The sequence below is a fragment of the Pelobates fuscus genome, chromosome 5 (assembly GCF_036172605.1).
Source record: "Pelobates fuscus isolate aPelFus1 chromosome 5, aPelFus1.pri, whole genome shotgun sequence".
NCBI lineage: Eukaryota > Metazoa > Chordata > Amphibia > Anura > Pelobatidae > Pelobates > Pelobates fuscus.
Window position 1 is genome coordinate 135,654,602 of NC_086321.1, and position 12,492 is coordinate 135,667,093.

Here is a 12,492-nt window from a genome sequence, read left to right on the forward strand (position 1 = left end):
CAGACACAGCAGACACAATATTCTTGTAAGCACTATAACTACTTAATCTGATTAAATTATTTATAATGTCTGGAGTCCCCTTGTACTGTCTGTCCATTCAGTGTTAAACCATTTTTGAGTAGACACTAAATAGCGGTCCCTGGCCACCCACAACCAAGCCCCCACTACAACTATAGCTAAAACAGAGATTATACACTCCCTTCTAGCCATACCTATTCATACCAGCAATGGGCAATGTGATAGGCTGAATGCAGTCATTTGATACCTTTATTCAATTACAGGAGGCCATTGCTGTTAAAACAAATGCTTCTTCATTAACTCAAGCGCACAGAGTGGATGGAAAGTTGGGGACTCTCGATTAGGATTAAAACATTAAAAAAAATTTTAACACTGAATGGAAGAATGGCAACAGGGAGCTCCAGATACTATAACCACTTCAACGAGATGCAGCAGTTACAGTGTCCACAATGTCCCTTTAAGGTTGGTCATTATTAAATTAGGGGCACCTCTAAAAATAAAATACTTCAGCTTAGTATTTTAATTAATACAGCCCCAAAGTGTATCATCTTCATTGTAAATTCACTCAAATCAAAAGCTGTCATCCCTACCACGGCTGACAAATCAATGCAGAAGTTATAGTTGTCTACTGGATAGATAACCACTACTGGCATACTTTGGGTTAATTTATAGTGTTGTCAAGGTTAGTAGCAATTTCTATTTTTTTTTTTTTTAAAAAAACCTTTATAAATTTCTGCAGGGCAGAGCATATGAAATCAATTAGAATTGTGTGCATGCAGAAATATCCGAGCAGCTTGTCTGCTTAGTGGAACAGCATGGGGGCCATGCTGATCAGCCGTTCAATCCCAGGAAAGTGCCCTGTAGTTCATAGTAATTAATTACTCTGGAGGGAATCACCAAAACACAGAGATAATAGAAAAAGAGAGAGAGAGTGAAAAGTGTAACGACTGTGGGAGGAGAGGAGGCATGTCTTGTAAATGCTGTCGGATACAATAGTAATGAATGTTGGTACCAAACAGCATATCATCCCACTGATACCTATAAATTATTCTGGGAGCACTCTAAGGATTATGAAAAATTAAACTGCTGATTTATGGACCAGAAACATTACACAATCAATGTAAATTGTGCCTGCAATGTATTGTGCTAATGAGAAATGCTAAATCAATTTATTAAAGAGGTAAGACATATTGCTGAATGAATGTATCAATGATAATAAGATTTAGTATATGAAATAACTGATGATTACGTACCACATGGTGTTTTGGATGGACATTTAGATTTTTTTCTTTATATTTACTAATTTATATCAAAATAAAGCATTATCAATTTGATGCATGATGTTAACATTAAAAATTTTCATTTGTGTTAATTACTTCCCTCCTTTGCCAGCGGCTGCTCACTGTAACAAAAAAAAAGTGACTGACCAGCCAATACTGCCCAGCCACTAGAAAGCCTGTTTGCAAAATCGTGTGTTTCCTCATTCCCACCTGCAGACATTGGGTGGGGGCTTTAAATTAGATAATGGGGTGTGGAAAAATATTTGCCAAGTCATAGTCCTTGCCCTCACCTCTGGCCAATAAGCAGAGCTCTTGTAAATAATGAAAAAAAAAACACAGATATGCTAATGGGACCTTTATTATGGACTGGGCAGCAACAACTGACCTGTTGCTAGTTTTTAGTTACTTTCCAGTAGATATATGCCCGTCATGACATAGAAAACCTCCTTATAATAATATGGGTGTCATATTGATCACAATAGGCTTAATTATTTATTTTTTAAAAATACCTTTAAAGAAATATCAAGTGCTGGCCAGCCCCCATATAAATTATCCTTGCAGCGCAGATTTTTTTTTTTTTAACTATTTACCTCTTTACTGCTAGTCCTGCCAGTGGGCAAATAGTACATAAAATTATCGTTTGCTTGCAAAAAAGCAACTGAATGATAATTTGTGTGTATGCATCTTTCTGTATGCATTTGGTCCCGATTTTAGTGTAAATGTGGTGCTTTGTATGTATTCTGAATCATATCCTTGTCACGGTGTAATAACCCAACACACAGAGTTTAGGATAGCAAGGAACAAGACAACTATCAAATGTATACCGGGTCTTAGAATTGCCGGACTAAACATCAGTAGTGATGTAGCAAACATAAAATTTTCTGTTCGCGAACGGCGAACGCGAACTTCCGCAAATGTTCGCGAACGGGTGAACCTGGCGAACCGCCATAGACTTCAATAGGCAGGCAAATTGTAAAACCCACAGGGACTCTTTCTGGCCACAATAGTGATGGAAAAGTTGTTTCAAGGGGACTAACACCTGGACTGTGGCATGCCGGAGGGGGATCCATGGCAAAACTCCCATGGAAAATTACATAGTTGATGCAGAGTCTGGTTTAAATCCATAAAGGGCATAAATCACCTAACATTCCTAAATTGTTTGGAATAACGTGCTTTAAAACATCAGGTATGATGGTGTATCGATCAGGTAGTGTAAGGGTTACGCCCACTCTACAGTGACAGACCAAACTCCCCGTTTAACGCACCGCAAACAACCGCAAACAGTCCATTTGCACAACCGCAAACTCCCCATTTGCACAAGGTTGGATACCAAGCTAGCCATGTCCCGTCCTCACTGATGTCATTGAAGGTCTCTTCCTCCACCCAGCCACGTACAACACCAAGGGTCCCCAAAAGGTGACAACAAACTCTCCTGTATTTTTTTTTTTTAAATGTACACTACTGTTACACCAGATATGAGTTGCACTGGTGTGACACTGAGCCCTGGCAGGCCCTGAAACGCACACGTGTGAAGGAAACTGACTGCTATTATTTCACAGTCAAATTTCTAGTTTTTTTTTTTTAATGTACACTACTGTTACACCAGTGATTGGCCCACGTCATGCCTACGCCCCCAAAACGTTCGTGTGTGGGGGTGCTGGAATGACGTGGGCCAATGGGAGCCTGAATCAACTTTTGGCTCCCACTGCGCCTTTAAGAGCGAGCTCGTGACTCGAGCTGTGCTCCTAGTGCCAGGCGGGCCATGTGACCGATCTAAGTCAGAAGAGGAGATCAAGCCGCATGCGGCTCGTGTGGAGGCAGGAGTGATCCAGCCACGCGCGGCTCAAGCTTAGGAGCCAGGTCGGTCCCAGGATAAGGTGAATACAGCCACAACCACTTATCCCAATCACACACCTTTCCTAACGTCCTATCCCATTAAAAGCATAACACCGCGTATTTAATAAAACAGACCCCCTACTTCATCCAGGTTACCGATCGATGATTCGATATTCTGAGCCCTCTCTGATTTACTGTACACGACTATTCGATATTCCCACAAATTTTATATAGCATTTTATGTTTGTTTGAGACCACCTTAAAAATATTGGATATCGCTAAAAATCATGATCACTATATACTTTCTCTACAAACCTCTAAAACGAACCAAACTACTCATCCATCCGCTATACCACTTTATCCCACCTAGAACTAGTGCCCAGTTAAAATACTTGACTCTTACTTACCCACACTCAGTCATGCCACACACATTTCACCACTACTCTCACTGAATCCCTCTGACTACGGCTAAATTAATCTTCTACATCAGAACACTACTCCTAAGATTAGGTTGTATCCATGTCTCGGGTCTTTCATTTAGAATAGGGGCAGCTTCGGTCTCCTTCAACACTGACACTCCAGTGCATATTATTAAAAGATTGGGCAGATGGAAATCCTCAGTCTACAACCGATATATTCCTCATCCCGAGAAAGAAATGAGGAAAGCTTTTAAAAGTTTGGCTTTGTAAATTTGATGCAATAAGTGTGTTTTTCTTTAATACCTTTTCACCCTCTTTGCATGAACCCGATTTACATATATTACTAATATGTTTCTGAACATATATATTATATTATTCACTCACTCACTCTCTGGGCTGGCCTAAGACATCATGCTGCCTAGGTCCAACGATAAATGACTATGGGGGATAATGTATAATAAACACAGGTTACTGGCTATGGGGGGGAGGGGGTAATGTATAATAAACACAGGTTACTGGCTATGGGAGGGATAATGTATGATAAACACAGGTTACTGGCTATGAGAGAGCTAATGTATAATAAACACAGGTTACTGGCTATGGGAGGATAATGTATAATAAGCACAGGTTACTGGCTATGGGAGGATAATGTATAATAAACACTGGTTACTGGCTATGTGGGTGATAATGTATAATAAACACAGGTTACTGGCTATGGGAGGATAATGTATAATAAACACAAGTTACTGGCTATGGGGGGGATAATGTATAATAAACACAGGTTACTGGCTATGGGAGGATAATGTATAATAAACACAGGTTACTGGTTGTGGGGGGATAATGTATAATAAACACAGGTTACTGGCTATGGGGGAGATAATGTATAATAAGCACAGGTTACTGGCTATGGGGGTAATGTATAATAAACACTGGTTACTGGTTATGGGAGGATAATGTATAATCAACATGCTGTCTAGGAGGTGGGAGGGTCTGGGAGGGAGGGTCTGCTGCTGATTGGCTGGAATGTGTCTGCTGACTGTGAGGTACAGGGTCAAAGTTTACTCAATGATGATGAATAGGGGGCGGACCGAACATTGCATATGTTCGCCATCCGTGGCGAACGTGAACAAGCTATGTTCGCCAGGAACTATTCGCCAGCGAACCGTTCAGGACATCACTAAACATCAGACAGTGATAAAGCTTAGTCAGAGATGGGCAGAGGTCAGGGTAACACAGAGACAGCGAAAACGAGAACTAGCCAGAGTCAGGTACACATTAATCAGTTAGATAGGCAAGCAAGACAGGAAAGGGTTAAAGATAAAGATAGAGTCAGGAACAAAGCCAAGGTCAATACCAAAATAAACACAATAGATCAAGGAACACACTAAAAGGTAATGAAGTTTAAATAGCTTTACGTAATGTGCGTGTGTGGGGGCACCGGAATGACATGGGCCAATGGCAGCCTGAACCAACTTTTGGCTCCCACTGCCCCTTTAAGAGCGCACTAGTGATGCAAACTACGCTCCTTGTGCAAGGCGGGCCGCATGCACTGACCGCTCAAAAGAGGAGATCGAGCCACGCGTGGATTGTGCAGAGGCGGAAGTGCTTGAGCTACACGTGGCTAGAGCTGAGGACCCCGGACCCTCGGATAAGGTAAGTACTGCCACAATACTTTGCACAGGGTTCAGAAATGCAAAAAGTATTGATTTATGAATGACACAGATTCGTTCGGCTTTACCAAATTTCATTTGGCCTTAGTAAATATGAAAATTGTCACTCCAGTCAAAAAACATTTTCAGAGAATTTTGTCCACTTGGACAAAATCTGCTTTTTTAGTGAATAACCCATATAGAAATCACAGGTTTTGAAGGAGGGCTGTTAACATACCATAAAGCATGTCTGGAGGCTCAGTACCAAATTTCAAATACATTTAATGCTAATTATGCTTTTTTTTTTTAAATATATAGTTAATACATCAGTGAAATAACAAATCAGTGATAGGAACATAGATCTTCAATGCATATCTGTTTCAGTGTCTGCATTATTTTGTCATTAACATTATTATGCGCGCACAATCTTACGAGCAATTCCGTAATGTCTGTTGCATGATAAAATACTGTTAAGATGGGGTAATTATCTAACTGAAATGATGATAAAAGCTCTGTGTTTACTTTGTAATGTATCCTCTACATTTCACTACTTAAATCATTTTTTTTTTGCATTGTAATTTTACAGTGACACAATCAAGAGGAATTCCAGACAACTTCCAGAGGTTTTCAGCATCACCATCATATCTCCCTGTAACATATAGAATAGAAGGCGCTGAAACTACCTTTCTTTTGAAGGAACTTAGCCAGGATTTCATGAGGAACTCCAGTTTACAGTCTAGAATAGAGTCCTTTTTCATTCATAAGGCTCGAAGAACTCCCATTTTGAATGCTAGTTATGGACCCTTTTCTGCAGAGCAAGGCATTCCAGAAGATCTTCTACTAAATTCTCGTGTCTTTGGGTCCACCAAGTTTACTTTCAATTGGATGCTCAAAGCCTATATCATTAATGATAAGGTTTATCCCAACAAACCAAAAGTACAAGTCTTATTTTACATTGCAGGCAGAGATTGGGATAATTACAGTGCAACTGAAAAACTTCCTTGTCTCAAATTGTTTGCAATTCGGGAAACTAGAGAGGCTAAAGGAAGCTGTAGGTTGCAAGGGATCCTCGGACTCTGTGTGGCAGAGTTGGAATTCCTTCCATCATGGTTTAATTCACCTCCTGGTACCAGTCGTAAGAGAAATTTTGACCTGTCTGAGGGGATACCTATAGAACTTTACTTCAGTATCCAGTCAGAGGAAGAGAAAATGGAATGTACACCCGAGGAAGCAAGGAAAGGAAATGCAATTCGTCCAGGGAAAGACTCAACAGAAGATAGTGTGGCACACTTACAAAGGATTGGTATTATAAATATGTATAGGACTCCAGAAAATGCTCCGGTGACTGAGCTCAGGTTGGATAACCAAGTGGCACTTTGGTTGCCCTCTAAGCCTGCTAAACAGGGAGAGATTTTACAAGTTTATGTCACGGTTGCAAATAACTCAACAATGGATCAGTTCACTTTGAGGTATGTGCTCATATTCACAAAACATGCATACATTAATTTTATAAGAAACTTATATTTTGATACTAACATCTAAACTGTCATATTTTATGTGTTTATTTTAAGTTGACAAAATCAACCTTTGTCCCCAAGAATGATGAATAGCTTTGCCTTATTGCTCAATAAAACAGCAACTGTTCTGTTCAGTTGTCCAGGCTAGAGTGCCCTGGAGCCTTCACTTAATTCACAGTTTGCTTATAGATTAATGGCGGACTAAGGTCCCTGGCCACCTGTGGAGTCCCCCTGCCACTTCTCATTCTTGTTAACCAGAGCAGTAATGGGTGGCAGTGATAGGCTGAGAGTGCCAAATGAGCCAATCACTTCTGACAATTGGTCGTCCGGCAATGCCATTCTGTGAGAAAAGTGTGTGGCAGTAAAAGACTGAGAGTGCTCTTATGATTTATTTATAAAATATTAAAATATATTACCAGGATGGATACATTGAGATTTCTCTTGTTTTCAAGTATGTCCTGGGGTCCACAAAACATTGCATTGTTACAATGTGATACTATATTACAAAAAATACAATATACAAACTATATATATAGTATATAAATATATACATTTAACATATAACAGGTGATAAATATATTCAGCCATGACAGGTGCATTCTGTGCTGAGGTATATTGGCATAGATCTCTAAAAAGATTTTACATTGAATAAAGATTTGACTGTGTCCCTGAGGTTATTCCATAATTGTGGTGCTTTGTAGGGAAATGAGGATCGAGCCACTTTATTTTTGTATTGCTAAATATCGTGCACGTACTGGATTGGAGGTTATAAGAGGTTGGAACAGCTGGGGAGAGCATTCTACTCAGGTAGGGTGTGAGCTTTCCAGAAAAGCTCTTATGCACAAGGCTGGAAAGATGAAGAGTACGTTGGTATTTCAGTGATTGCCAGTTTAGCTCTTTTAACATGTTACAATGGTGGGTAAAGTAATTGCATCCTAGTACAAAGCGTCAGAACGAATTATATAACATATTAAGTTTATTAAGGTGGGTTTGCGGTGCGAGTGCATACACTACATACCCATAATCATTGACTGGCATTAGCATTTGTTGCACTATCTGTTTCCTTACTGTAGGGCTTGGGCAGGATTTGTTTCAAGGACCACTCTAGGCACCCAGACCACTTCAGCTTAATGAAGTGGTCTGGGTGCCAGGTCCAGCTAGGTTTAACCCTTTTTTATATAAACATAGCAGTTTCAGAGAAACTGCTATGTTTATATAAGGGTTAAGCCAGCCTCTAAATCCTCTAGTGGCTGTCTCACTGACAGCCGCTAGAGGCGCTTGCGTGATTCTCACTGTGAAAATCACAGTGAGAGCATGCAAGCGTCCATAGGAAAGCATTGTAAATGCCGCACATGCGCATTCAGCCGAAAGGGAGGAACGGAGGCGGAGAGGAGGAGGAGAGCTCCCCGCCCGGCGCTGGAATAAAGGTAAGTTTTAACCCTTTCCTCTCCCCAGAGCCGGGCGGGAGGGGGTCCCTGAGGGTGGGGGCACCCTCAGGGCACTATAGTGCCAGGAAAACAAGTATGTTTTCCTGGCACTATAGTGGTCCTTTAAGTTTTGAAGAGATTTTTTTCAATGTGAAGGCCAAAGGATAGATTGGGGTATTTACAAGAACAGACTGCTGTCAGTGTGCTATTTGAATTTGTTCTGATACATAGTTGTTGATTTTGTAGTTTACATAATTTAGGTACAGTTCCAAAGATCATTGTAACTGTTTTGTCAGTGTTTAGAGTTTGTTATCCACTATTCACTTTTCTACCTCTGTGAATTGATTTTGGAGCACAGCCTCAAGCTGCATTTGATTGGGTTTACTAGATTACAGTGTCGTCGGCATGCATGTGTATAGTTGAGGATTTGCAGATGTTGGGCAGATCATTTATAAATTATGTGAATAGCAGTGGGCCGAGTATAGAGCCTTGGGGAACACCACAGGTGACTGGAAGAGGAAGGGAGGCGCTATCAGAAACGGTCACATATTGCAATCAGTCTGAAACATATGATCAAAACCTGGTTAGTGGACGATCATCAATGCCGGAGTTTTTAAATTTTTGCAAAAGAATGCCATGGTCTACTGTGTCAAAGACTTTGGCAAAATTAAGGAAAATGGCTCCAGTTAAGTCTCCTCGTTCCATGCAAATTTGGATGACTTTGCAAACTTTTAAGAGGGCAGTCGAAGATGAGTGATTTGGATGATAGCCCGATTGATCAGGGGTCCGATAATTTGATTGTTGAGGGGATACCTATAGAACTCTCCGTCTATCACTGCCCCCATCGCCACACTGGTTAATAAGGAACTGTTAGCTGGAACAGAAGCAGTGTGGAGGTGCCACCCTTGACTGAGTACCATTACGTGTGAATAGTGAATGAAGGGCCAGAGCACATCAGCCATCACAACTTCCTCAAAGAGATGTAGTTATGTTGCCTAATTTATGTCTTTTAAGGTTCTAGTCTGATGGACTATTTGTGGGACTCTGATGTATTATCACTTGCAGCGATCCTTTGATTTTTGATGCAATCCCAGGTGGTATAGCTAGCAGAATGGTTAGATGTTACTTTTTTCCTTGCATGACTTTTCAGTAGAAAAAACAATAAAAGCTGTGCAGGTATCAGCCCAATTAAGTCATGTGATCGACTAGTAGACGAACACCTCTGTTGATATGCCACTGAAACTCATAATGATTGTATTTTCGGTATACATAATGCCAAAAAAACATTTTAGGAGTCACATACACCTCGTGAATGATGTAAACATTATTACATGATTGGCTTCTTCAGTAGAAATCACATGCCTTTCTTTGAGTAACCTGGCCTGCTAGTTGTGGTGGTACCTTATAGGTAAGTGTGGATTTGTTGCTTCTGTGCATAATCCAAAATAATTAGGTTAGGAATAATGTTAAATCTGCCTTTCCAAACTTCTGGAGTTTGTTTGCACTTAAACAAGTGTACCAAAGACAGCCCCACAATGGAGGTTTTGCAGATGACTCCCTAATTAATAACTTATACAAACTGATTGCCAAACTTATACTGTATATGCCAGTCTTCCCTACCCTCCTTCTACGATGGAGGTGGGCAGGGAAGAGATCAGGCTGCACAGACCACTGTGCAGAGGGAAGCCCTGCATATTAAGGCAAAAGTGTAAGCATGTTTGATAAAGAGGTGGGTCCCTCTATCAGAGGGGTAGGACAGAGTCTAAAGTTAGTGGCCAGGTTGAAAGATGGAGCATTGTTGAAACTTTCTGTGCATGATTTTACTGCCCAGGTCCTACCTGTATTTTGAAATCCTGCATTTTGAAATTCTGGGTTTTCCTATAGCAATCCCCAGAGTGAATATAGCTCTCCAATTCCCCAAACATGAGCCTAGACTTCATGAAGGGTAAAACAAATCTCTTTAATGGCAGCCACAACTGGCCTTATATGCAGGTCCCCATGCAAGGGGCACTCCCACCTGGACCTGAGAGTATACTACAGTAAAAACATACACACAATTACATTGACTCTCAGGTCCACGACACTCTCATACAAAAAATCCCTCCCCTGTGCCTGGGAGATAATTGAGTCAGCACTGTATTAAACTCAAATATCTCCAGGCACAGAAAATTTAAATTTTTACAAAACCCCCCAAATACCTTTAAAAACACAAAACCCCCCACAAACATTACATACCCTGATATCCCCGATCTGGGTGACCAACAGATCCAAAAATCACCCAGATCGGTTAAGGGGCTCAGGAATTTACTGGAAGTCATAATTTGACTGACCACACGCATGATCCCATGTCCAAAACAGTTCCAGAGAATCAGGGATTGCGGTCGGTCTAGTTCGGTAGTTTAAAAATTAACAAACTACTGAACATAGTCAATAGTCTTAGACTTGGAGCTTATTCCCCTTGTTTGTGGGAACGTTTCCACCGAACAGTGTCTTCCTAAGTGCTATAAAACCAAACACAGGCGATCATGGAAGTCTAGCGGTGTTCGGGAGTTTCAGTGTCCGAAAATAGTTCCATGAACTTGACGACCAAACACCGCTGCGTGTTTTCATGCAAACAAGATGGCCGCCACCTCATGGTCATCCATAGGAAATGCAGCCACCCAATTTCAGTTCGTAACTGGGTACAAACAGACTTCTTAGACCTTTAGCCACCCACACACACAGAATAAAGGACACGTCAAGGAACACATCTTTCTTTTTACATTTTCACAGTCAGGGAGCGGGAGTTAAGAAGGGATCTGGAATAACACAAATAACTTGCTATATCACTTTTCAAATACATATATTTGACATGTAGCTGTTTTAATTTATTTTCCTACTTTGTATAGGTCATATGAGAAAATATAGTCCTATTTTTATTATCTTAAATTTTTACATTCATTTTAAGGAAGTTCCATTGCCAACATTGCCATTGGTTGTAACAAATAGCCATAATAACAATAATAATAATAATAATAATAATTAGACACAAGACATTCTGTATGGTATCTAGAACTTTTCAAGCCCTCAATATTTTTGTACATGGTGAAGGAACAAATAAAAACATTATGTAAACTGTGAATTTTATTTATTTATTTTTGTATATTTTAAAAGTAATCGTCACAAATTGTTGTTTTATCCTAAATTTATATACAAGCTATTTATCCCATAAACATACATCCCAAGCGTCCTAATTTAGGATTGACAGTCCCTTTTGTGTCCCTCCTTTCTATTCTAATGGTCACACCCCACACTTAAAATAAAAATGTCCCTCTTGGTGTATTTGATATGTTATGAGGTTTTTGTAAATGTTATGATGATATTTATTGTAATATGCATCACTTTCTACTGTAGATGTGAAATCAGGAACTTCCATCATGTCTGGGAGATATAGTTGTTTCCCTTTATAATAACTTACTTTATAATAACTTACACAGGGATACACTTTAATACAAATAATTTGGAAAAAATACTATTAGTGTTCTAGATGATTCTTGAAATTAGCAGCAGTATGACCTGGGCTTGCATATAAAGTGTGCATAGTAATTACTGAAATTAAACTTGCGCTAATACCACATACGTTACTACTAATGAAAATGTCTACATTACCTGACCTAGCCAACATAATGCATTCCTCAGGAATCAAAGTAACATATACACTTTTTTTTATTTTTTTTTGTCGTGCATGTAAGTACATCAGTGCCTGTATTGGCACAACAGCATTGACAGGCGCATTCGTATACAACAGAAAAAAACATTGGTGTAGCATGAGTAAATTTGGCACATTTTTGTTATATAGTGATTCAAGGTACAGCGTAACGTTTGAGTCAACTTTGAACCTGACACGCTTCAGTGTAATAATTCGGTAAACATGTGTACATGTAAACAGAAGAAGCCGAACAATGTTGAAGTAGCCTAATGTTATCGATTAATTTGTTATCATTATTTTTTCTTCTACTTTGATTGTGCATTCAAACAATATCTATAATGTCATATTAGCTAATCTGGGTGATTGTGTTTCTAAAAGGAGCAAGAATAATGGGATGTGGGGGAGGAGGGAGAAGAAGGATAAAACGTATGAAGAATTCCTATACCATTAGAGAATGAAGGCAGATATAAATTTGTTTATGCTGGGAATAGTTATCCAAAAATTCTGGGAATATTTAGTTATCCAAAAATCCAAACTTGAACAATGCAGGTGTGTCATGTATTTGTGATGTCAGCTTTTCCTACATTATGAAAAAAATATGTTTTGTTCTGGAGCTAGTCAAGACTCGATTATGGTCTCCTTTAAATATTGTATTATG

At 39.7% G+C, this 12,492-nt stretch overlaps 1 protein-coding gene across 1 annotated transcript in view; it reads left to right on the forward strand.

Annotated features, from left to right (window-relative positions):
- The window catches only part of TMEM132C (transmembrane protein 132C), a 594,712-nt gene that overhangs the window by 189,205 nt on the left and 393,015 nt on the right, over nt 1-12,492 (forward strand). Inside the window, exon 2 of the mRNA XM_063454339.1 lies at nt 5,789-6,671. Coding sequence (XP_063310409.1) covers nt 5,789-6,671 — 883 coding nt within the window. The remainder of the gene's footprint in view (nt 1-5,788; nt 6,672-12,492) is intronic.